Source organism: Rhipicephalus microplus, chromosome 1, assembly GCF_043290135.1.
Source record: "Rhipicephalus microplus isolate Deutch F79 chromosome 1, USDA_Rmic, whole genome shotgun sequence".
Lineage (NCBI taxonomy): Eukaryota > Metazoa > Arthropoda > Arachnida > Ixodida > Ixodidae > Rhipicephalus > Rhipicephalus microplus.
In genome coordinates this window covers 68,239,917-68,266,970 of record NC_134700.1, presented here as the reverse complement: position 1 = coordinate 68,266,970, position 27,054 = coordinate 68,239,917, and the positions used below count along the sequence as shown (strand labels likewise).

Genomic DNA, 27,054 nt, shown 5'->3' with positions numbered 1-27,054 from the left:
TAATAATGCCATTTAGCATTTTTCATAAAAAACACCAATTATTGGTCTTGCAGTTGTTAACGTCCGAATTTTTCGATCAACAAAATCTGTGAACAGCTTGCCCCTTCAGTTTCCTCATGAGCAGCATCTGCCACTTGAACCAACTACAGAGCTAGCACAAGGCAAAGTGCTCCAGACAGAGACCATTCACCACTTCATGCTACATTTTCACCGATACTAACGCTTGATATTTTTGCATTTAGATGTCAAAAAGTAGTGAACAGTAGCTTTTCAAGTAAATGCTGGGTGTTTCAGCAATCCTTGAAAAGAATGTTAAAAAAGAACTAAGAAGAAAAACATCTTCAGATGAGATTTTAAACAGCAGAAAAAGTCAAAAATTGTCCAGGCCATACTAATTAGTTGTGTTGTTATTCAAATGTACTGAATAACTTTAATTAGCAAAGCTGTAGCCATGATGTAGCCATGATGGAGATGATGCCATATTTTTTTAAAGGAAAGAAAATTGCCTAAAGCCTAGCAACATGAGCGAATCGGCCTTTTTTTATTCAGCAAAATGAAAATCACTGCATAGGAGTCCAGAAGTCTTGTGCAACTGCAATAATTAGATTTTTTGAGGCCCTACAGCGAGCATAAATGAGATGTTTTCTTGTTATTGAAACCGAAACTTGTATTATAAGCTGGCACAGCATCATATTTTTGGGTATAGATGTGCCTTAGACAATAACTGTCAAATGTTACAAATAAAAAGGTAATTAGATTATTTTAGTTAACTACTCAATTTTCACATTTTGTACAATTACTGATTCCCACTAAACATAACGGCTTGGTACAAAGGATTGCTCTCTTTTCTTTTTTTTATACCTATATTTAAAAATTTTTTTGCAACATGTTCAGTGAAACACCTGCCACACATGTTCTTTTTTGAATGAGGAGCTCAATCAGTGCTCTTGTTTGACCACCTTTGTTGTCAGTTACCTATCACTACGATGTGCATAATGCTACCGTACTTGGTAGCCATCACAATTTGGTAGCAGGGCTCACTGACAAAGAATCTGTTATCTGTTGTGCTACCATTCTTGCGTCGTGAGCTCCAAACTTTTCAATTGGAATCTGTAACCACTATATTTCCTCTAATACAGCATCAGTTAAAGCTGAGCCACACCCTGAAACTAACAGATTGGGTTTGGCCAAATTTAATTACAGCTCAGATTGAGTTCGTTTCGATGCCTTGCTCAGACTGAACAAAGGTTTTCTTTGCCCTGCTCTTATGTTCAGCTCAGTACAAAGCGTGATGCCAGCGAACGCTTTGTCTTCGTGTAGTATCCACCCATGCACACACACACACCTGAATGTTATAGGCAGTTTTGAGGAACCGGTCAACGTTGTAGGGTATGTGCTTGCAGAACACTATGATCCTGTCCAGGAAGTTGCCCGTGTCTGATGTGGAGTCTCCAGATGGGTCTTCCACTGCACAAAACACACCGACAACGTGGAGCTCAGGGAAAACCTTAACCATAACTAGTAATAGTGTAAGCAGCTCAACAACTTCACTTACAAGCTGCACCTCTGCACACATTCAACCAAACCTGGTTCAGTTTGGGTTCAGGTTCAGTGCATTTTGATTTCATTACGTTTCACTTCCAGTTAGGAGAAATAAAAGTTTGCTCAGCGCACAGATTCAAAAACTGATTTGGCACAGAAAGCTTGCCTTGCCCTATTGTAAAATGTAGCACAGTGCCATCAACTAGTAGACATATTGAGGGTCTTAATTTGGACACACACATCTGCATGTGCAGACCTTTCCTTTCCCTTTTTTTTGTATTGCACCGTGCCCATGGAGTGACAGTCACTCACGTAACACTTCCGCAGCAGCTTTATCAATTGGAGTCCTGACCTTGTAGTTCATGTAGCATTGCGACCATGTCGAGCATCCGGCTGGTGAGAATGGTGACAAATGCTTTGACTAACTAAGTTTATTCAAATCAGTACGCCACCACAAGCAACAACAAATACATACCAATCCGAAGCAGAAGAGATTTTGTTTTGGGTAACAATAAAGAAAGAAACAAACAAAGTAGAAGGAGTGTGTTACTAAGCTACTAAGTCACATTGTGGCTAGAAAAAAAATTACAGGCAAAATTAAGCACATCCTTTTTATGAATACTCTACTGCAACAGGAATGATGTGGAAAAGGGAATGACTCATAATTCTCCACAGTAAAATCTTGCATGCAAAGTTACCTTTCTTCTTCTTTTTTCCTGGCAGCATAAAAGAAAGCAAGAGATGTGAATACAACACTTCACAACCAGTCACATGGTACTGAAGCTACACTTTTCATGTAGCAGCCGTGACACTACACTAACTCATGCACATCAACATGAACCAGCTTGATGCGATCCTGCTGCTTCTCATTACAGGGCTGCACTGGCATAACACAATCATGAGCTGCCAGTTGAATCAGCAGCTTCACTAGGGCCATCAACGCCTATAAGGCATAGAGTGCTACATGACCTTAGTACACATTTTTAAGAGATCAAGAGCTTTAAAATTGGAAGGTGAATCCTAATAAGGGGATTAAATCTCTTTTACAGCAAATGTTTGCACAAGATACTGAGCAGAAATAGACAAGAAAATGACTGAGCAACCAGCACAAAGAATTCTTTAGTTCAGAAGAAAAAGTTTGTGAAATACTGCTATTTACTCAAAGGCAATACTCCAGCTCGTACTATAAACATTAGCAAGCATTGAGGAATTATTCATTTTGTACAACTTTGTGCAATATCTGGGGAAGTAACATTAATTATATAGGAAAGCAAGCGAATATTTGAATTTCTTAAGAGTACAATAATACTCGCACATTCGTACTTGTATAGCATGGCTGTGGGATCATGCTAAAGGTACTGTCACTTTTCTGTTCTGAAACTTGGTATAGTATAATTTAAGGGATTCAACAGCACATGTACGCGTCTAGTTGCTCCTTTAGGAACACAATATTCGTCCCAGGCGAAATGTTTTTTTTTTTTTTGCTAGTTTCAATCGGCATGAAGCAGTTTCAAGTGGAAGTCAGCTGGTATACTACTGGTTTCTAATGGTCCGAGCAGAAAGCTACTGATCTTGAACTGGCACCACAATAGTTCCAGCTGGCAGTGCTGGTATTGAAGGTATTGAACTGGTTCCAGGAGAAGACTACTGGTTTGGAACTGGCAATGCAATGGTCTCAGTTGAAGGTGCTTATTTCAAGAATGCGCAGCACCATTAATCATTGGTGTATCCAGAGTGAAAAACAAAGATTTTTGCCGGCATCCACATATCGCTGGCATGCCAGTACTCTGCATGGAGATAGAATGGGATACAGGGGATGGACACGTGTTTGCTTTTAACTATAGCACGTTGAACAAGTGACACACACAAATGTGAAGAGTGACATACACGAATGTCACGTGCACCTGAAGCATTCCGAATTGCACCAATGATGGCGTGCATCAGCTAGACAGACACACATTCAGTGTGATCTTAATACCAGCTCTTCTGAAGGCTGATACAATTCTGATACAAAATAAAGCTACACTTGTCTTCAAATGGAACTGCACCAGCTCAACATAGTTTCAGTATAATTTTAAGCTACCGTTTATATAAGCACAAATTGTAAAGTCAGTGTATTGAAGAGATCAATGATGAACTGAAGATTAGTTTATTTTAGTTTGATTTTAGCTAAATGGCAATCATCACACACACCATTACGAACGTTTATTGAAAGGCAGTATATGTATGAAATGAACTCTGCCTGAATTAAACAAGGTCAAAGGGTATGTGCTATTTGTGTGTTTTGTTGGCGTGCCATCGCATTCTGATTACTAGCCAAACGCACACTAACTACACTTGCAGTCTTCAAAAGAACCTGTGCACTTCACACTTTTAAGGCTGTCAGAAAACCAGAAATTTTCTTTAAGCAGAGCATGTGATAAACATACAAGTGATAGTGATAAAGTCCAGACATAGACAAAGAATTGAGCTTATCTAGTTTTAAAGACAAGTACAATTTGGCTTTGCTATTTAGTTTGGTAGGCTTTAAAGGACCCCTGGCACCACCAAATTAGGAGACCTGACATACTCGTGTCGTTTGGTGTTGTGGCACGGGTGGGTAGGTCTGGCTGGTTATGAGCAAAGAACATTGTTTTTGATGAATTTTAATTTGGTTTGAAAGTAAGCGTGAGTGCTCATCTGAGTTTTTCAGCACCATGCGACATTGCTACTATAAGTGAGACAGAAGCCCGGCGTGAGACATTCCACGAGTAAATGAGTATGGCTGATATCAGAGATTTGAGAAGCGCATACAATGTACTTACTGTCACTTCGTGAGGACTATTGTTTGTCACCCCTCTAAAACTATTGTCAGACGACTGCTATATATGCCCTGTTCATCATTATAAAAAGCCACCTGGCCCAGACAGCAGATGGTTATGTTCCTCTTCCTCAATCTTTTCTGGTGTATTTGTTCTTCGACTGGCATATATTGCACTACAGTCAAACCCGGATATATCGAATTCGAAGGGGATCGTAAATTACTTCGATATATGAAAAATTTGATATATAAAAACAGAGGCCCCGAGAGCTTACCTGAATGCCGACCATCACCTATAATAGGTGCATTCAAGAATGACAACTAATTCCATACACACGCCAGAACAAAATGATTTATTTGCATGAAAAAAAATCGCTTATCTTGGCTTGCTTGTTCACATTTGAAATGAAGTTGAAGACACTAGTCTCAATCTTATCAAGGCTGTCCAAGTTCGAAAGTCTGGTTCCCTCGCATGTCGCCGATACAACGGCAAATGACGACGAACGCTGCCACTACTTTAGCGGCGCAGTATGCGTGTGTAGCCAGCGCCTCGTCGAGACGATCCTCCTGATCACTTGAGCTGTCGGCCTGGGCATACTGGGTCCCTGCGACCGCAGCTACTATGTCCTCGTAAGCGAGGCTCGCAATGGCCCGGACATTGCAGTCTGCTTCCACGAAGTCGTCCGTAGACTTCGTGTGGAACTGCTACCGGTAAGTGGAGGGACAACTCGCGAAACGCGTCTACTATGCGCTCGCCGTCGTCTTCACCGGTTTCCGCAAGTTAAGCCGTCTCAAAGCCTGCATTGCAGAAGCAGTTGACAACTGTGTCCGTCTTCACGTCTCGCCAGTCATTGAAGATTTCCGCAGGAGAAAACTTCGCAGAGATTTCCGGCCACTCCCTTGTCATCCACAGCTGGATGTTCTGGCTGCTTACAGCTTCGCCTTCGCCAGAAATGGTTTTGCCAACAATGTTGTAGCGCTGCTTAAATCGTTGAAGCCACCAGGTGTTGTCAGCGAAGTTGTTTTACAGAGTGCAGCAGCAAACCATTTGGCCTTGGCAATCAGCATAGGGCCATCTATAGAAATGTTCTTCACGCGCACTTCTAAAAACCAGGCACAGAGTGTCTCTTCTACGTTCCCATGGGCAGTAGTGCGCACATGACAGGCTCCCGAAGTTCACTGCTCCACTGCCTTTGCCTTGATATCTGCTTTGTTTTTCAACAAGGTACTCAGAGTGCTCCGTGGTATCCCCAAGCCCGCAAAGGTGGACTATTTCTTGCCTGCCTCAGCACGCTGAATAGCCTTCAACTTCGTCGCTAAGTCAAGGGTATTGCGCTTCTTGACCCTTGCTATAGCTACACGAGAAGTCGACAATTCAAGCAGTCTGCAGCGGCTTCACACACGCAAAAGAGAAATGCTGCACATGCGGTCGTACGTAGGCGACGCGACAACAGAAGCAAAGCACTCGTGAGGCGATGGCCACCTGCGAGGGCAACAGCAAAAGGCGCGAGCTGTGGTTGGCTGACGCTCTTCGGGCCAACGGGTACACGGAGAAAGCATGAGAGAGAGAAAGAGAGAGAAAAAAAAAAACTGTTCCGCAAGTTAGAGATTGTGCAGTCTGAGCCTCCTTGCTGATACCTTTTTTCGGGAGTTTCAGGTTTTAACAGAGGCGTGGTGCTGCGCGAAGGTCGCCGGGCATGCGAGTGTCAAAACGCGCCTTCCAACTCGCGCGTGAAGCCGTGCAGGTTGCAGGGCACCGGCGAGTGCGAAGCGCACCTTCCAGCTCATGCGGCGTTCTATATATCCGAAGGCCGGTAAAGATACTGTTCGATGTAAACATGCGAATTTCTATACTCTTACAAGGAAATTGCAAGGGGATAACTTACGAGTTCGATATACCCGAAAGATCGATATATGTAGGTTCAATATAACCGTGTTTGACTGTATATTTAAAGTAAACAAAATCAATTGACAGTCCGTGCCTTGCCCTGTTGGTCCTTTTACTTGTTTTGTCATAATATGCGCTAGCAATGAGGAAATAAGAGGAACAGGCATCAAAGACCAAGGAATTGAAACTTTGGTTACAACTTTTCATCATAAGGTACCAAAGCAGTGCCTAAATCTAAAGACGGGAGGAACGTTCTTAGTAATTTGCATCGACTCATCATGCCTCCTCGGATGTTGATGCAAGTGTAGCACAGAATGTCAGTGCACTCACGAGACAAATCCTGGGTGAAGAGGATGAGGATGGTCATTGCGATGCGATAAAGAGCACGCACGCCCTCCAGCAAAAAGCAGTCCATGGAGCGCACCTGCATGAGACCACCACTCATATGACCACTCAGTGGGTGCACACGTTTACATAATCAGGCATGCAACAGCAAATTAGGAACCATAGCAATTTTTGGAGCAGCAGAGTGTTGCTTTTCGAGCATAAATATACAAGTTTCAAGCAGGTTGTGGGAAAAGTCAAACACTCCATTTAGAGCCCGGAATCCACAATTTGGAGTAATACAACAAATGAGACTTACTATTAAATAAAAAATAGATGGACAAGCTATTTAAAATCAACTAATTCATGCACTGTGCACATTAATTTAATGAAAGCACATTGCATTGTCTCACAGAGCAAACAATGTTGACATTACAATTTGCAGCATCTGCCACACCGTTTGACAGGCGACCTAGAAATTCAGGAGGTTCGTAAAGCAGAAACAAAAAAGGGTGGCGAAAAAAAAAAGCATATATTTTTGTTTAATGTTTCTTAAGGCTATTGACTTCGTGAAATATCATCCATTTCTTGTGGTTATGCAATGTCAGAACATAACCAAGGCAGCGTACTAAGCATCACGCTCTTTAATGCAGTCATGGCACAGCTCCTGCATAATCTTACGCCTGACGTTACATGTCCAGTACATACAGATGATGAGCATCTCGTCCGTCGTTTTTGCATGTTCAACTAAATTCACACGAAGGACTGAATTATGTAGACCATTTTCTTACAGAAAAAGGTATGGCTTTGAGAGTGGCCAAAACAGCCACACTATCATTTACATTAAAAAGACCTGGAGATCTCAAGATTGTTATGCAAAACCATCCTATTCAGATGGCACACCAGCTCATCGATTTTTAGGTGTGATTTTAGACAGGAAACCAATATGGTTGTATCGAGTACAGTCATTTGAACGAAAAGTGAACCAAGCCATTTAAAATATCTATCATTGCTCAGAGTTGCTGTTAGCTCTAATTATTGTGAGGATATTCCACATGTTGAGTTACTCCATGCCTCGGCTGCATGGACTTCCAGCCTCCATCAAAAGAAGAATTCGCTTGCTATTGCAAGGAGCCTGAGGGTATGTCTGGGGTTGCCACGGCCGACTTCTAGCAATATGGTGTGCACAGAAGTTGGACAACTGCGAGCAAGAAAAATGTTAGAATTTTTACGTAACATGACAGTCATCCTTTGTATGTAAACTAACACAGAGGATTGTCACGTGACTCCAGGATAGTGTGCCATCATTCCGAGCAGTATTACCGGGACATAAACAATGCACACCCTCAAGACCACCTTAGAAACTGCCAGTTCCAAATATTATCTGTGAGATAACAGATAGTATATGCAAGACGCTCGACGAAGCACCTTCAGTGACAATACGAATGGTGTTTTATCATTTTCATACAATACACAACGGAAAGACAAAGATATATATACAGATGGGTTCTGCCCTGAAGAAGCATCAGGCTTTGCCATCTTCATATCAGAAATTCAAGAAAGGAGAATGTATAAATTATCACACAAATCTTCATCAAGGACATTGGAATTAGTGGTTGTTTTTGAAGCAGTGAAGTGTATCTGCGAAAACTCCGGGACAGGACACTGTGTAGTAGTTAGCATGGATAGAAAACCCACATTTAATTTGATTAAACATGCGAGATTGCCTTACAAAAATGGCTAAATAGCACGGTGCATAGCAGAAACTACGGAATATGCCACAGAGTAAGGTCACAACCTTGTATTTCGAATGATACCCAGCCACATATGAATAAAGGGCAACGAAGAGGCAGATAGGCTCATCAAGAAAGCCTTGAAAAAAGGATGGGATTGTGCAATTCCTGTGTATGGGGCAAATATTCAAAACATTATAATGCAAGAAGCTAACCACTGTTTTATGGAGATGTGGTATCATAGCACTAAATTAAATCAATCATTACTATATATGATGTTGACTCACACAGAAAATTCTCAATAGCGACAGATCTCCTATGACACACTAAGGCATTATTCCACAGACTTCAACCGGAAGTAGCAAATGGGTCATTCCACGCCAAACGTCTTAGACATTTTGGCGACCATCTCATGCATTTGAAAAATATTGTGCTGATTTGCTGCTAAACTTTACGAGAAAAAATCATAAATTTCTCAAAATCGTCATTTTTGTCCATACTGAGATGCAATTTACGCTATGTGGTGGTCCAATTAAAAATCACCTTCATACTTAAATCGAAAGCAAATGAACAGTTCTTTTCATATAGTAAATCTTATCGTTACATTTTTTGTTTTAATGAAGAAAATAATTTTTGCACTTTCCCATTGATGGCCACGGAAATTTTCAAGGCGGCAGCTTTCTTAAGACAAAATGGGAAGATATACAAACAGCCTCCTACATAAAATACACCCATGTACAAACAGCTTCCTACACAGAATACACCGATCCAGCTCACTGGCAAGAAGATGATAATGAAGATGATAATGTAGGGCATATTCTTTTGGAACGCACAAAGAACTCAAATGAAAGATAAAAATTAAGAAAAAAACTGGACAGTTTGGACAGCCCCTCACATTACAGAAATTACTTGGACCATGCATCTTCAGAAAAAGGTAAACATCTTTCCTGAAAGACTTCTCGGTGGACAGTGGAGTAGATATGCGTTTATGATCTATAGCTATGAGTTGTTGTGTCGCAGTACAACGCGAACAAAGCACAAGTACGCCTTGAGGCAGTGAAAGCAGCGTGTTCTCAACAGCTGATCCGCAAGATTGTCTTCTTTGTTCTCGAGTCAAGCCAGAGGCCGACTACCCGGTGTTCGCTAAATCCCCACATCATCGTTGTCGTTCACACACAGACACGAATCGTTTGCTCCCTCTCAAAGAGCATCGACCCGATGCGAACTCACTAATGCAGTTTTTTTTTTTTTAAAGAAAAGTCTCACGCAATTACTCGCTGACGTAAGGCTTCATGCGCACTATGTGAACGAGTTCAGGATGATGCTGGCGACGCTTGGTACTACACGAACTGTCGGGGACAACTTCGTAAGTGACCTCACTCAGTTGTCGCAGCACTCAGTATGGCCCAAATTATCTTCTTAAAAGCTTTTCGGAAAGTCCTCATCATTGTCGCCAGTTTGATAGACGACTGTTCTGCGGTGAGCATTGTAGCGGCCTGCATCGTACTCTTGCTGCTGGCGGATCCGTAAATGTGCAAGTTGCCTGGCTTCTTCCCTGCGTTCCGTAAACGTGTTGGCGTATGGGTCGATGTCGTCACCTTTGTGTGGTAGCATCGCATCTAACACAGTTCGTACTTCTCATCCATAAACGAGGCTGAACGGGGTCAGGCGGGTCGTTTCTTGCTTGGCCGTGTTGTACGCAAACGTTATGTATCTGGCAAGATTTCATCCCTATTTTTGTGTTCAACGTCTACGTACATCGAAAGCATGTCTTCAATGGTTTTGTTTAGACGCTCTGTCAGCCCGTTCGCTTGTGGGTGGTAGGCGCTGGTCTTACGATGCGCTGTCCCACTCAGCATAAGGACGTGATCCAAAAGAGGTGCCATAAATGCGGCTCCTCTGTCTGTGATCACGACGGTTGGTGCACCATGCCTCAGTACAATGTTCTCGATGAAAAATCTTGCCATCTCCGCTGCTGTACCTCTCTGGATAGCCTTTGTCTCGACACAACGGGCCAGATAATCCGTCGCGACGATAACCCAGCGGTTCCCTGCAGTAGAAGTAGGTAGTGGGCCAAAAATGTCCATGACGATCTAGTAGAATGGAGCTGTTGGGACCTGCACGGGTTGCAGGAGGCCAGCTGGTTTAGTCAGTGGTGACTTGCGTCACTGGCAGTCGAGACAAGTACGGACGTGGTGCTTCACGGCTGTGGTTAGTCTCGGCCAGTAATACCTTTGCTGTATTCTGGCCAAAGTTCTCGTGTAACCCAAATGGCCAGAGCTCACTTCACTGTGGCATGCTTTGAGTACTTCGGTACGAAGAGCTGTTGGGATGACGAGCAGATAGGCGGATTCCGTCGGCGAAAAGTTCCTTTGTAGAGCACTCCGTCCCATAAACAAAACGATGACAACACTCTTGCGAAAACTCTTGGCGCCTTCTGAGATCCGCCATCCAAGTAGTTAATTAGGCCAAGCAACTCAGCGTCGTCACGTTGTTGCTGTGCAATGGCGGTCGTGTCGAGGACACCGAGAAATGCTGTTTCCTCCTCATCAGGTAGGGTTGCCGACTCAATGGGTGAACGGGACAGACAGTCAGCGTCCATATGTCACTTGCCTGACTTATGTACGACTACCATATCGAATTCTTGCGCTAATCGCCAGGTAGGGTCTTTTAGACTTGGTAACCAGCACAGTGAGTGGTGGTCACTAATTACTTTGAAGAGGCGGCCATGTAAATACGGGCGAAATTTTAAAACCGCACATACCATGGCAAGACATTCCTTCTCAGTTGTGGAGTAATTAGCCTCAGCGCATGTAAACGTTCTGCTTGCGTAAGCGAATACCCTTTCTATGCCCTCTTGCTGCTGTACAAGCACAGCTCCCAGACCAACATTGCTAGCGTCTGTGTGAAGCATCGTCGGGGCTTCTTCGTCGACAAAGGGCAAGAATCGGGGGCATTTGAAGACCTTGACGCAGGTGATTAAAGGCAGCCTCCTGTTTTTCGTTCCACTCAAAGGCAACATCGTCTCTTGTGAGACGAGTTAGTGGCGACGCGATGTGGGCAAAGTCTGCGATAAACCGGCGATAATAGGCACAAAGGCTATAGTGACTCCGCTCTAACTGCAGCGGACGATCACCGCGGGTTCACGCTTAGCGAGCCACAGGGCCGCTACTCCGTTTACTCGCGTGTAGCGCACCGCTCCGCGCGCGCTCAACTGATAAGGCGTTTAGCGCGGCGCGGCAAATAGACAGTGTTCTAATGTAAAAGTACACAACACTTTATTGCCTCTGGCGGCACCCCGAACAACAGTACAACGTCCGCTCCCGGGACGCGGGTAGCAAAGGCACCCACACGCGGACGTTCACAATAAGGGGAAAACCGCGAGCACGTCGCAGCTGGCAATGGCGAGCTTTGACACGCCGGTCGGGAAAAGGTCCCTCGCGGCTATGCTGCGCACTCTCACGATGGCCACTGGGCCTGGTCGCGAGTGTTAGGGCAAACCTCGTACGCGTAGGCCTAACGCAAGTGCGGCTCGTTGTGGTACGACCACTTCAAGCACTAGGCACCGCTCTGGGCTTAGCGTACGCTACCGAAGCCAACACTCAAGTAAACACGCCTGCCGGGATGCCCAAGGCCATCCTGGGCAGGCTACCGTCCGCGATTCCCAAAGGGGACGCGGACGAAGGAAAACACGTGCTTACCCGGCGCTGTCCACGGAGAAGAGACCGCTTCCTCGGCGCGCACAGTGGCGCGCGCCATGCCCGCGCGTGGCGCCATCTATCGCCACGTCATGTCAACAGAGCAGGGAAGCAAAAGGGTGTGGCCGTGCGGCGGAATGCCCGCGAAATGGTCGCAGGCGCGCCTCAGATCCCCACAAGGCCCAGGAAGTGTCTGACAGCCTTCTTATTGGAGGATACTGGGAACTGTGCGACAGCGGCAATTTTTCCAGGATCGGGCCGGACGCCTGCGTTACTGACGACGTGACCGAGAAACTGAAGTTCGTGGAAACAGAAATGACACTTTTCTGGTTTCTACGTTAGGCCCGCAGACCGTATGGCGCGTAAAACAACTTCCAGCCTTTTGAGATGCTCGTCAAAAGTGGTTGAAAACACTACAACGTCGTCCAGATAGACTAGGCACGTCTTCTACTTCAATCCCGAAAGTACTGTGTCCATAAGCCTTGGAAAAGTCGCGGGCGTGGAGCACAAACCGAAAGGCAAGACTTAAAATTTGTATGAACTATCTGGCATCACAAAAGCAGTTTTCTCACTGTCTCTTAGGTCTACCTCGATCTGCCAGTATCCACTCCTCAAGTCCATGGAAGAAAAGTTTCGAGCGTGCCGAAGTTTGTCAAGGGAGTCATCAATACGTGGGAGCGGGTACACATCTTTTTTGGTCACACGATTCAGCTTCCTGTAGTCCACGCTAAAACGCAACGTGCCGTCCTTTTTCTTTACTAGCACTACAGGCGATGCCCAGGGGCTCTGTGACGGTTGAACGACATCATCTTCAAGCATTTTCGTGACTTGTTGTTGTATGGCTTCGCGTTCTTTTAAAGCTACACGATAAGGGTTCTGGTGAATAGGTCTTGCCGTGTCCTCGGTGATTATTCAATGCTTTGTCAAAGGTGTTCGACCAACTCGTGAGGTCGATAAAGGAGTCGCGGAATTCGGCTAGCAAGTGAAGAAGTCTCTGTGGATCGTCCTTTGACAGAGTGGGGCCAACGTTGAGAACGGGTTCTGGTTCTTGATTAGGCGCTTCGTCTAATACCGATAAACATAAACTGCCTCGCATTTCTACGATATTGTCATACGAAGCGATAGCTGTGCCTTTCGGAAGGTGCCGGCGCTCAGTACTGAAGTTGGTCAGACGTAAATTCGTGCCCCCACCAGTGAGACGGATGATACCTCGTGCGACCGAAATGCCATGGGTAAATGGCAGCGAGCCAATTCGGTCGGCAATGCCTTCGCCATCAAACGCTTCGTGCCCTTTCACCGAAACAAGAGTGCAATGACTGTGGCGGGACGACCACATCATCATCAATTACCGTATTTACTCGATTCTACCGCGCCCTCGATTGTAACCCGCACCCGATTTCCACCGCGAAAAAAAACAAAAAAAAAACCGTAAGACATCAATTGCAACGCGCACCCATTTTTCTCGCCGGCCCGCACGATCACACCACTCGAAAAAACTGCTCCTTTCGGGAGCGTATTCTATTTAAATATGAGGTACGGGCGAAGCTTGTGCCCATCTGACGTGTAACAGAGCTTTCCGTCACGGTAGTTTTACCGTGGACCGATGTCAGCACGCGAACTTGCTTCGCCCCCTTCTTCTCGACGGTTGTGGTGCCAGGCATGTCGAAGTAAAGAGGCGTCTGATGGGCATTCCCGATTTGCCCAAGCAGGTAGCCGTTGTTGCGCCGCAAGTTTAGGACGAACCTCTGAAAACTGTGAAGCTTTTCATCGTACTCCTCCGCAAAACTTTTCGCATATGCATGTTCCCCTTCGGAGGGAAAAGCCTTTCCTCTAAATAAAGTTAGTTAGCCAGCACCTGCTCGCTTTAAACTGGCTCTGCATTAGACCTTTTTCCAAGACTAATTGCATAGACCGCACTTGGAGCAGTTCTGTCGTCACGAGCCGCTGTGCCGCTCGCTGCTCAAGCACATACTTGCCGAGCAGCTCTTTAATTTGCGGAAACCGACCCTGCTGTGGTCCACTGAAGCCTTTGCGTGAAGCTTTGCTGTCGAGAATCTTCTGCTTTTGTTTCCGCCGGTCCCGCACGCACGTTTCGGGAACTCCGAACGACTGCGATGCGGCCCGATTTCCGTCCGTTTCTGCACACGCCATAACTTTTCTTTTAAAAGCGGCATCGTGGTGCTATCGAGTTTTTGGAGTCGGCCCTTCCACGCCGTCGATGCTAATGCACTACTAGATGACGAACTCCTCAGCACACGTACGAAGTGCCGCACATGGGAAACACATAGACAGAAATGGCCGACGTGCCATGCCGACGCACGTAGGGGGCGGCCATTTTGGATTTGCCGATGGCAATAGATTGACCGTAATTTTTTTGTTCGTACTCGATTCTAACGCAATTTATAAACGCATGCAATTTATAAACTCGCTTAACCGGAAAAAAGGTGCGCGTTAGATTCGAGTAATTACGGTATACGTAAAGTGTTACATATTGCGTCTGAACAGACAACTAAACCAGGGCTGTTGCGGAACGTAATTGAACGGTCCGGGATGTTGATGACAGCACCATATTTTCTTAAGAAGTCCATCCCTATGATAAGGTCCTTGCAAGATGAGGTGAGGATGACGAACGTCGCCACGAAAGAAGAGCCACCGATGCTGAGTCTTGCTCGACACCTTCCGACAGGCATCAACAGCTGGCCGCCTGCTGTCCTCCGGTGTGGTACCGTCCACGTAGTCTTCACTTTTTTGAGGCGCACGGCAAGGTTTTCACTTATGATAGAAAAGTCGGCACCGGTGTCAACTAAGGCTGTTATTTGCTGTCCGTCTACAAAAACGGTAAGATCTGTGGTCACAGTTTCGTCAGCGTTACAACTAGTCGGCTTTACGGCGTCCTGTGGTAAGAGTAACGGGAGCCTTTTTTCGTCGCCTTGGCAGCTTGCAACCTCACCTCCGGAGGTCGCCGCCTTCAGTTTCTCCGTCGTGGACTTGGTGACCTCTTTTCTCTGGCGTCGGCTGTAGTGCGGTGACGCGACGAAAGTGAATATGCCGGAGACACAGAGCGTGGTCGACGTCCCAAACCCGGCTGGTAATCAGGCTCACTGTCGTCATTGTTGGCACGGTGGTTTTCAAAATGGGACCGAGACAAGGAAGGTCGTTGAGAATCAGCGTCCCGGTGTAGTGGGTAGTCGTCATTGGGGCGTCGATTGTCAGACCATTGCCGAAGAGGTTGAAACGTATCGACGCGGTGCCAGCAATGACGGGAAGTGTGGCCCACACCTCCGCAGATAAAACAAAGCGGACGTCTATCTACGGTGTGCCAGACGTCTGTTTTACGAAGCTGTGGATGCCGCAATGGCTCGTAATGTTGCAAGTGCCATGTCTCGTTGAGAGACACCTCTTCGTACGGCGGCATTTGGTACGACGGCACAACAGCAGGGCGCCGCGGTGTCTGTTCTTGCGGTGGTGACTAAGGAACGGCTGCCGATGACTGGCAGTACGACGGCCCAATGGGCGGCGGGTGGCTGTGTAGCTCGTAAGTCGCTGATCGTGAGTAGGATCATCTGCTGAAGACGCTTGGCGTATTTTTTCGCAGACGACTTCAACGACAGACGCCGTGGGTGGTTCTGTGACCAGAGTCCGCAGCTTCAGCAGCTCTTCGCGAACAATCTCTCGTATTAAATCGCATAACGAGCTTTGATTGTCAGATGTCGTAGCGGCGACTTGAATGTGGGTGCTGCTGGACAAGCGATCGTATTGTCGACATCGTAGGTGAAGCGCCCGCTCGATAGCCGTAGCTTCTTTGATGAAGTTTGTCACAGTGCTTGGCGGGTTCCGCAAAAGTCCGGTGAACAATTGCTCTTTAACGCCACACATGAGGTAGTGTAACTTTTTGTCGTCGGTCATGTGCGGGTCAGCTTTACGGAAGAGACAGGCCATGACCTCAGCTAACATTGCGACCGTTTCATTGGGTTTCTGAACACATAGCTCGAGTAAATATTGCGCACGTTCGCGCCGGTCGACATTGGCAAATGTGTCAATCATCCCTCCTTTAAAGTCACTCCATGTTGACAAACTGTCTTCTCTGTTCTCGTACCAAGTACGAGCACTGTCGTCGAGATGGAAATAGGCGCTGGAAAGCCTTTGTTCAAGACACCACTGGTTGGTGTTGGCGACACGTTCATAGTGGTCAAGCCAGTTTTCGACGTCTTCATGTGCTCCACTACCAAAGCGATGAGGCACCAGCGGTGAAAAAAGGGTTACCTGAGATGGGGTTGGCAGACTGCTGTCTCGTAGTAGTAACTGTTGTGGACTGGCGGTGGCCTTTGATAGATGTGAGCGGTGCCTTGTAGAGTGTTCCTGCGAGGGGGTGAACTCTGGAGGGAGGCTTCGCAAGCGACGACTGAAGCAATGCATGGGAGTGTCGACAAGTGCTTCTGGGCTGGATAAACGGCTCCCCGTAGGAGTGTGGAACATCAGGCGGGGTCGCGGGCCAGCACCTCCGCCAGTGTCGCAGTATAACGTAGGCCTTGAGGCAGCGAAAGCAGCATGTTCTCAACAGCTGAGCTGCAAGATTGTCTTCTTTGTTCTCGAGTCAAGCCAGAAACCCACTACCTGGTGTCCGCTAAATCTCCACATTATCGCTGTCGTTCACACGCAGGCACAGGTCAATATAAGAAATGATGTGCGGGTTCACATACTGTGGGCCGAATGAAAATGTGTGCTTGTAGATGCTTCATCGCAGTATGAACTTCTGCAAGCAAGCAGTACATTATCATGTTATTTTAACTTACCGTATTTACTCGATTCTACCGCGCCCTCGATTGTAACGCGCACCCGATTTCCACCGCGAAAAAAAAAAAAAAAACGTAAGACATCGATTGCAACGCGCACCCATTTTTTTTTTTTGCTGGCCCGCACGATCACACCACTCGAAAAAACGATTCCTTTCGGGATTGTCTTCCATTTAAATATGAGGTACGGGCGAAGCTTGTGCCCATCTGACGTGTAACAGAGCATTGCAGTCACTGTAGTTTTACCGTGGACCGATGTCAGCACGCGAACTTGCTTCGCCCCCTTCTTCTCGACAGTTGTGGTGCCAGGCATGTCGAAGTAAAGAGGCGTCTGATCGGCATTCCAGATTTGCCCAAGCAGGTAGCCGTTGTTGCGCCGCAAGTTTAGGACGAACCTCTGAAAACTGTAAAGCTTTTCATCGTACTTCTCCGCAAAAGTTTTCGCATATGCATGTTCCCCTTCGGAGGGAAGAGCCTTTCCTCTTCATATAGTTAATTAGCCAGCACCTGCTCGCTTTAAACAGGCTCCGCATTAGACTTTTTTCTAAGACTAATTGCATAGCCCGCACTTGGAGCAGTTCTGTCGTCATGGGCCGCTGTGCCACTCGCTCCTCAAGCACATACTCGCGGAGCAGCTCTTCAATTTGCGTAAACCGACCCTGCTGTGGTTCACTGAAGCCTTTGCGTGAAGCTTTGCTGTCGACAATCTTCTGCTTTTGTTTCCGCCGGTCCCGCACGCACGTTTCGAGAAGGACCACGATGCGGCCCGATTTTCGTCCGTTTCTGCACACGCGATGACTTTTCTTTTAAAAGCGGCATCGTGGTGCACTCGAGTTTTTGGAGTCGGCCCTTCCAAGTCGTCGATGCTAATGCACTACTAGATGACGAACTTCTCAGAAGTGTGGCAGCTTGGGCTAGTTGGTAAGGCATTACGATAGTTATAGCGCGAGAACAAAACGACGACACAGAGACAAGAAGGACTTCTCAGCACACGTACGAAGTGCCGCACATGGTAAACACATAGGCAGAAATAGCCGACGCACCATGCCAACGCACGTAGGGGGCGGCCATTTTGGATTTGCGATGGCAATAGATTGACCGTAATTTTTTTGTTCGTACTCGATTCTAACGCGCATGCGATTTATGAACTCGCTTAACCGGAAAAAAGGTGCGCGTTAGATTCGAGTAATTACGGTAGTTCAGTGTGCCATAAGAGTTTTTTAGCTGCTCATTGTTCATTTTGGGTTACTTTCTTTTATTGCGGTAGCAATCATATAAACAGCCTCAGCTAGATTTTGCCGCCGGCGTTGACGTCAGCGTCACTCACCGTATATGTATACCTATCTATACATATAAAAATACAGAAAAAGAACAGAAAAATACTCTAGTTGTGGAATCGAACAACTTGGGTCCTCCCAATCCCGAGTGCGAGGCATTATCCACTGAGCCAGCGAAAACACGTCCTTTACTATTCAAACGGCAAGGTATTTATATCTACTACTTATCACTACTTATGGCATCTCGGAGGGAGGGGGGCAGGGGGAATTATCGTTTTTTCAGCCTTACCAGCAAGATGGTGCAATGAGTATGTGTCGCCACATTGCGCGGCAGCGCGCGCTCTATACTCCCATGCGTACTTTGCCTCGCTTAGAGGAAGGAAGCGACGGTCCCTTGCGCGCCCTTATCTCACAGTGGGGAGGAGGGGAAGATCGTACGTCTTGGCTGGCCTCGGGCTTTTCTGTTGTAGTTACCGGGTGCAAAAAGGTCACTGCAATCGTGGCAGTCTCCGTTTGCGAAAAGTGCGTGCTTTTAGGCACAGCGAAGTAACAAATGAGACGCTTATTCGTGTGCATGTATAGCTGTGAGTACGTTTTGTGCGTCGTTTGTGCACGAGAAATGCGGGGTACGTTTTGATCTGCTTTTAATGATGCACGTGGCCTTCCAATTTGTTGCTATCACGTTCATTACTTCACCTTTGGCGCAAAGCTGTGACTTTTTCTTTCTTCGCTGCAAGCTTATAAAAATGAAGTATCTGAGATAACATAAACCCCAGCCTTTTCACAGCAAGGCAGTTAAAACAGAACCCAACAGATAAAATTAACAGTACAGAAAAAATACTGAGCCTGGTCGAGTATTCTGGGGCAGTGTGCTGCAATTTCAACAAATGTCATGGTTTTAGCTCAGCTTTGCGCAAAAACTAGAAATTGTATCAAATTGGTGCAATAGACCCTTTTTGAAAATTCACACCACCTACTGAACGAAACCAAAAACACATTTTTTCCGCGATGTCTTGTTCACCCATGGTGATGCACGCTGCTGATACCAGTACGCGATTATCGCTGCGTATGTGGGTTGTAGTTGGCAGTCGATGGGACGTCTGAGAGGATGCACAGCGGCTACTTCAGGGAGCGGTGCCACTGCGGCCCTTGCATGACCTCTTCGGGAGGTGAACGGGCTGTTTTGACCAGCAGAGAAAGGACATGGCCTCCAAGGGACGCTCGTTGGCGTACCGTACAAACGTGGTACACGTTCTGCAGTAACGCAAGCGGTGTTCGCGTGCGCTGCAGGTAACCCTCATTGGCGTCGCTGGGACACACAGCTCTCCAGCTCGCACGAGTGAACAAGATATGGCAGAAGAGCTATCTTGCCAGACTGAATTTTCGAAAGGGTCTATTGGCAGAGCCCTTGCACTCTGCCATAATCCATAGAGACACAATATCAGATGCTTCAGAGTAATGCATCTGATTGATTTACAAATTATACAGTAGATTCACAATGATAAGGTTTGTTGCTTAATCTGAACAATTCCCATTATTATAGTTTTGTACTTGAATTCTGCCCCCTGTTCATCTCAGACTTTGGAACTCCTGCTAAATAGAATAAATTCTTTTGGTCCACCCCCCCCCCCCCCCCCTTGTGTTCAACAACATGCTCCTGTACTTAGGAAAAAAAATTCCGCCATATCCACGAAGTGAATGATGATGAGTGGGCGAAGCTCCGGAGGTAAACCTGGTAAACCATGAATCCTCTGTACATTTTGCCCACTCGATTTTATTACATCGCTCCCCCTAGCGTACGTCGCCGCACTAAATCGAACGATTGCCTCCAACCAATGACACGCGCCATATGCGACATCATTCCTATTTTATAAGATCTCGCGTCTTTCATCAACTACAAGTACCGCTTTCTAGTTTATAACATCTTGCATCTTTTCATCATCAGCTACAAGTACCACCATCTAGTAAACACTACAAGAACTAAACGAGAGGTGGCTACATACAGGAGACGGTACCGCCATCTAGTGAACACTGCAAGAACTAAACTAGAGGTGGCTACATACAGGGGACGGTACCGCCATCTAGTGAACACTGCAAGAACTAAACTAGAGGTGGCTACATACAGGCTACAGGGGACGCACAGCCCACGCCCTAAGGAGCTTCGCCCCTAAAAAAATACCTCTTGTGATGAATGAAGATTTTAAACCCCTGCCATCATGCGGGTGCTACTCCGCCTTCAAAAGGTGCCCAGACAAGCAGCCATTATCATAGCAAATTGCAGCACAATTCATGGTGTTAGGAGAGGGCAAGCAGGCTCTAGTACTCAACAGCTTTGGAAAGGGTTATGGAGTTGGTGGTCTCTTGGTATTGTCGCATCCTGTAACTGGCATGTGTCCCATTTGTAGATGGTGTTTTTTACTGGTGCACAGTAATTGGCGGCACAGTTTTCTGCCAAATGATGCCAAATTAACATAAGCTCATTAAGTAAATATCACAGAGAACACTGCCTTCTTTTAGTGCATGCACGTCGAGAAATTAGCAAAAAAAACTGTCATACCAGGTGGTAGAAGGGCAGCCCACGAAATATCCAAAGCTCCCATGTGTGGAAGATCTTCTCCAGGTCTTCTTCGTGTCGAACTTTGCGGAGCAGCCTTGAATAGGTCTTTTTCTGCTCACAAAAGAAAAGAAAAAAAAGGATCATTTTTCTGAAAATAACGTGCGAACAGGTGACTAGGTTATGATGATGAGCCCAAAGTCACTCACTGCCAGTCGCCTTGTCAGTTGCATGAGTGTGTATGCTGAGGTGTCGTGCATCAGTCGAGTCTGGCTCAGATGCCGCACCGTCGTGCTCTCGATAAGAGAACACACACACTCGTAAGCCTGTGCAAAGTAAATGGCCTACTTCATCAGCTCAGACTGTACAAGTGAAGCTAGTAGCTGCAAATTAAATCTATGCGTTCCACTTTCTAGTTTAAAGCCTGCCTCTCACATTGCTGGCATTCTAGAAGCATGTCACTGCACTGCGAAGAATGGGGCCAAGCAACCTTAACAAGGAGTGCAAGAGTTCTTTGATCATACCAGCTACAAAGCGTCTACTGAAAGCCGAACATGCCCTCAGACAAACTTGCAAAGGATAGCAAACCAATGCATCACTTGGGAGTGACAACAGAAAACAAGCGTCAGCGCCGCGATCACTGCAGTCATCAGTGTCATTAGGAGAGTTGCTAAAGCAACAAATGTTTCACGTTACAAAACAGCAAATGTGTCGGACACGAACAAAGTTATTGTATTTACACACAATTTAGAATAATGAGGCTATCGTTTGCAGCATTGTGATATGTTCCCACAGTGCATCTGCGAGATTTTATAGTCTTCGAAGAACTGTGGTCTCATTAGACCTTATGGTGTAGTAACATCCTGGGTGATGTTCGGGATTATATTGGCAGCTGGTGGTGGGACAAAAAACATATAAGCTTCATCTACACTCATTATGGTGGCAAATTGGAGCAGCCCCACGCTTTGTTCTGGCTCTCCTCATGTGCCTGATGGCTGTGGAAATTCATTGGAAATAGTACTTCACATCTCTGTTTCAACATTACAGAAATTAAGTGATTGAAGTAGACTAACAACCAACGATTTAATTTAATTAAGGTTTAGACATGCATCAATATTGCAATACAGTCGAGCTCGCTTATAACGAACTTGAGCGTGACGCGGAATTCGTTTGCTGTATTCCGAAGTTCGTAGTAAATGAAATACAGCTTTTAAAAAAAGTTGCGAGTGAAAACACAAACTTTCTTTGCCCCAAAAAGTCCATGATGCACGTGTTTTGAAAAGCAGAAGCGATAAGGGCAGTCAGTTTTGAGCTCATTTAAAACGGCAGGGTGCTCGTTCGCGAGGCCCTTGGCATAAACTGCATGAGGCACTGGCTCCAAAGTTTCGTCGTTCTCGCAATCAGATTCCTCCAAATCGCTCTCGCCACGTACTTCATTCACAATGCCCCAATCCTTGCACGGTTTCGCAGTGTCGGAGTGTCGGCCTCATCGTCGGCCGTAATTAAACCACGGCAACAGATGTCCCACCCGCTCTCTCAGGTCGGAGTCGACGGCGCGCTGCCACCAATTGCCGCCGCAGTTCGGAAGCTTCAGGCTCGGCATCGGACCCAATGTCGCGGAAATAAGCCTCGGGAAAACAGTTTCGCGTGCATGTAGTCGTCACCGCCGCCCATCAAATATTCACCATCTCCACAGCTGAATACCGGGACGCCCGAAGTGGCAAGTTGGCTGCCAGGTGTTCAACAGCTATGAGCAAGCGCTCCGCAAGGCAGCACCCAACGCGCGGATTACGCTCAAACCAAGTGGTCACACTTTCAACGTTTTGTTGAACAGCAGGAAAAAGCGTGCTAGTCCTCCCGTCGGCCATCATGACCACACACGCACACCTAGAGTGAGCAAAACGCACACACGCGACACACATGCCAGAACGCGTGGAACAGCTCTGGGCCCTTTTCCAGTCAGAAAACGAAAGTAATTCAAGCCAGCGTGGCAGGCGTCGCGGAGCAGAGGAGACGGGCAAAGGGGCTGTGATTAAGAGAGGAGAGCAGACTTGCGAGAGAAGGGCAATGAGTTGCGACAAGAGAGGAGAGGATGTGGTGGGAGAACGACCTTGAAAACCAAAACACACGGGAAGGAGGCAAGTTGGTAGCTTGCTTGAAAGGTCTGAGAAACTTGCACGTAGAAAACCTTGGAAAGAGTGCTTGCGCGTGCAGAAGTCAAAGCATGGCCGCTTTGATCCGTGCGCGCGGTGTTTGAAGAATCGGCGGCCGTGATCAAAAAATCTTTTTGTTGCGCCGACGGGTTTGCGTGGCCTAAAAAACTTCGATATTTTGCGATTCATCCCGCACAAATTAACAGCCGTTTTCGTGCTTCCGCACGCGCGTGGAAGGCATGTCGAGTCGAGTGCGAAGTGAGCGAGAACAAGTCCTAAACATGAAACGAATCACAAATTGTCAGAGTCGGTGGGGTAGCGTACGCGCGTGCAGTAGACGCAGACTATCGGATACAGTTGATGGCCGACGATGTTGGCAAATGGTCTGGTCACTCCAGGCCGGCGATGCCAACGACAATACGAGCAATTAAAAACAGGGTAGATGGCCGACCGGTCTTCGAAAGATCGGCGGCAGTGTGAAAACGCGGGCCTCGTCTGGTGATGCAAGGCGCTCAGAGTAGCAGGGGGACAAAGGACGGAGGGGTGCATAACAAAAAGCAGTCAGGGCATGGAGGAAGGAAACAACTTTCCTTTCTTCATGAGTTGGGGAGAGCAGCAACTAGAGGGTCGCGGAGGCAGGGTCAGCGTTTAACAATAAGAATGTATGGGCACCTTGCCGATGCCTGATCGGTGGTTCGGAACTCTGTTTGCTGCAACCAATCAGCGGCGCTCGGAGACGTTCGTTGTAAGTGCGATTTTGTGCCATTGAACCAATGTATATTGTCACGGTCACGCGAATATTGTTCGTTTTAAGCGAAAGTTCGTTTTAGGTGGGGTCGTTATATGTGGGCTCAACTGTAAATATGATATGCATTTGAATTGAACAACATCAACTGATGCAAAAACTCCAATTGATTTGATTGATATATGGGGTTTACCATCTCAATACCACCAGATGATTATGAGCGACGCCATAGCGGAGGACTCTGGAAATTTCGACCACCTGGGTTCTCACAAAAGCTCCCAGATAAAGTTAACTTTCGTATACTCAAATACTTACAAACGAGCATAATGCTAGCGTTATGGAATTTTTTTTTTACCAGCACCTAAATCCAAGCAAACAACTGTTTCTGCATTCTGCCTTCATTACGTAGAGGCCACTATTCACAGAAATGTAGCTTTCAAACTAGTGCAAAGGAGCATAGAGCTGCACACATAGCAAATATAATGTCATTTACAATGAATGACATTAAGCAGACCTCTTGTCATTTTACCTGCGTGCTGTCACACGGTGAAAATAAATACCGCAGAAGCAAATACAGTAGACTCTTGTTAAACAGAACCTGAAGAGAGTAGGAAAAACTCTTCCTTTTACTGAGAAATGAACATAGGTGAAGAATCCAAGAACGAAACTAATTGTTCCGGAGGCAGTTGTTCTATTAAAGAGCAGTTTCATGTAGCTGATATCTTTACTTGAGAGTCTGCTGTATTAGAAATGAAAGAAAATAAAAAAAAATGACACCATCTCTTACAAAAAGAAACAATGTGTAGAGCGAAGCAGCAGGCGCGAACGCTTACGCTGGCGGTGACGTTGACGATGGCAGTCGTCGTGGTGTTGCGCAGGAAAGAAACCTGCTTATGCGCAAAGCACGCAGTGATGGACCAGTGTTTTTTACCGGAACATGCCAAAGGCTGCTAATTGGCAATGAGAGGCAAGACTGATTGTACGCACACCCACAATCCGTTTTTAGTCAACACTACGCTGCAAAATTTTTATTGCTCAACAACACACAGGAAAAATCTCTCACTAGCACAGGTTAAACTCCAGTGCTTATATATAAGCGGTGGCCAGTGAATGGTTGTGCAGTGCAAGCACTCGGTTTTTTCAATCAGGAAACTTGCTAGCAGACGCTGCCTGCATCAGCATTGCAAAGAGAGAGAGGAGATGCGCATGTGCAATGGGGGTGTAAACACCGTGGGGAGAACTGCCCAGAGGAGAGAGAGAAGCGAGCAAAGATTAGCAGACACTGTCTGCGTCAGCGAATGCCCAGAGGAGAGAGAGAAGCGAGCAAAGATTAGCAGACACTGTCTGCGTCAGCGTTGCAAATCAAGAGAGGGGGGTGAGCAAATGAGAGGAGAGAGTGGGAGGGGACGCACATGTGCAATGGGGGTGCGAACACTGCGGGGAGGACTGCCTAGAGGATAAAAAGGGGGGAAAGAGTGTAGGTTAGCAGGTGCTGCTTGCGTCAGCATTGCAAGGTGATAGAGGGGGAGAGCGAATGAAAGGAGAGAGAGGAAGGGGAAGCGCATGTGCAATGGGGGTGTAAATGCTGCAGAGAGGACTGAAAGAGAGGAGGGAGCAAAGGTTAGCAGACACTCCCTGTGTCGGCGTTGCAAGGGGAGAGAGTAGAGAGAGGGAGGAGACGCGCAAGGGCAATGGCGGTGAAAACGATTGATGATTGATTGATTTGTGGGGTTTAACGTCCCAAAACCACCATATGATTATGAGAGACGCCGTAGTGGAGGGCTCGGGAAATTTCGACCACCTGGGGTTCTTTAACGTGTACATAAATTTGAATACATGGGCCTACAACGTTTCCACCTCCATCGGAAATGCACCCACCACAGCCGGGATTCGATCCCGCGACCTGCAGGTCAGCAGCCGAGTACCTTAGCCACTAGACCACCTTGGTGGGGCATGGCGGTGCAAACTACGCGGGGAGGGCTGCCTAAAAGAGAAAGAGGGAGGAGAGAGTGGTGGTGGTAGTGGTTAGAAGATGAGAAAGGCACCTAATTTTTGCAGCCCGGTCGGGAGCACGGCGCAGTGCTAAGAGGAGAGAGTGTAGGTTAGCAGGCGCTGCCTGCGTTGGCGTTGCGAGGCGAGAGAAGGGTAATAGGGGAGGAGAGAGAGAGAGAGAGCAGACGCACTTGTGCAAACTCTACTTGCTGCACAAGTTGAAGGAGAACGAGAAGAAAGACAGGAAAGAGCACCGTCTCCCTTCTCGTTTTCTTTCTGCTTGTGCAGCAAGTTGAGTTTTCAAGTATAAACCAACTAGTCTGCAAAGAAGTATTGCGCATGTGCAGTCAGGGTGGTCACGCCGCACAGTGGATTGAGCTTAGCCCTAAGCTGCTTCGGATCCAAAAATGTACGTGGGTGGTGTATGGACAAGTGTCTTATAATCTGGTTTGCAGTGCCGCTTGTTCTTGTTAACGCACCTGTTCGTCAGACAAATAGTGGAGGAGCAGTGACGTGACGGGGTAAAGGAGTGGGCAGTAAGTGATGTACGGGTGGCTGATGGACACGATGTACAGGACCCGCTCGGCGTGCTTCTGGCCCTCGGGAGACAGCAAGTAGTCCTCGCAGAAGATTGGGTCGGCAAATGCGGGCAGGTTCATGGGCCACAGTCTCCCCAAGGACTCCTTCACTGTGCGCTGGTAGTAGCCCTCTGCTAGCTGGCCCTTCGAGTGGTGCTGGCACAGCCTCAGCCATAGCTCGCCTCGGCTTGGATGGTCGATGGACCAGTGCTGCGACCGCACCACACTCTTGGCCTGCACGCGCCAGTTTGATTCTCACTTGGTGCACAGATGCATCCTTCATCAACAGTTCTACACAGTTACATGCAAGCCCCTTCTCCCAATTTAACAACTTAAGATTGCCAGTAAAGAGAAGGGACGTGGTCACTTACCAAGAACGGCAATAAAATTTGAAATTAGCTGAAAAATTGGAAAGAATACTCGCTTAGAATCTTACAGTTATTGAATATAGGCAGCAGTCGCTGACACAGATATCGATAGTGCTAAAGCTATGTCTCCTCCATATGTTTAGCCTTACACTGTTGAAAAACTGAGAATTCCTCTACAAAAGCTTTAGTAGAGAATTCCTCTAGTAAAGTGGCAGTATTCATAACACCAGAATTTAGAGCATTTTACAATTTACGATGTATCCCAGTTGTTGGCTGTAGCTATGACACTGAAAGTCAAACTTCATTTATGCGAGAATATGGAAATTAAATGAGTGCACATATTACAGCTCTGATGCCTTGGGAGATGATGGGACAAATCTGTTCCTTCAGTAGAAGCTTCCTCTACCGCTTCACGTTGCCATGAGCGATGGTATTTCCTGCTGCTGTAGATTGGAACCATTTAGGAAACCAAGAAAAAATATTTCATACATACACGACAATTCGTACCAGTGATACATTGAGCTTAAATTTGTTTTTATTTCAGTAGAAAATTTTCAGAACTGTTCTTCTTTCCTTTGCATGCAAATTGGCTAAAGTTTTAGATTTAGG

At 46.6% G+C, this 27,054-nt stretch overlaps 1 protein-coding gene across 1 annotated transcript in view; it reads right to left on the bottom strand.

Moving 5' to 3' along the window:
* Positions 1 to 27,054, bottom strand: part of LOC119178745 (GTPase-activating protein skywalker) — a 46,031-nt gene that overhangs the window by 9,097 nt on the left and 9,880 nt on the right. Inside the window, exons 4-8 of the mRNA XM_037429984.2 lie at positions 25,979 to 26,311; positions 20,819 to 20,935; positions 20,613 to 20,723; positions 6,561 to 6,654; positions 1,346 to 1,467 (exon numbers count right to left, since the gene is read on the bottom strand). Coding sequence (XP_037285881.1) covers positions 1,346 to 1,467; positions 6,561 to 6,654; positions 20,613 to 20,723; positions 20,819 to 20,935; positions 25,979 to 26,311 — 777 coding nt within the window. The remainder of the gene's footprint in view (positions 1 to 1,345; positions 1,468 to 6,560; positions 6,655 to 20,612; positions 20,724 to 20,818; positions 20,936 to 25,978; positions 26,312 to 27,054) is intronic.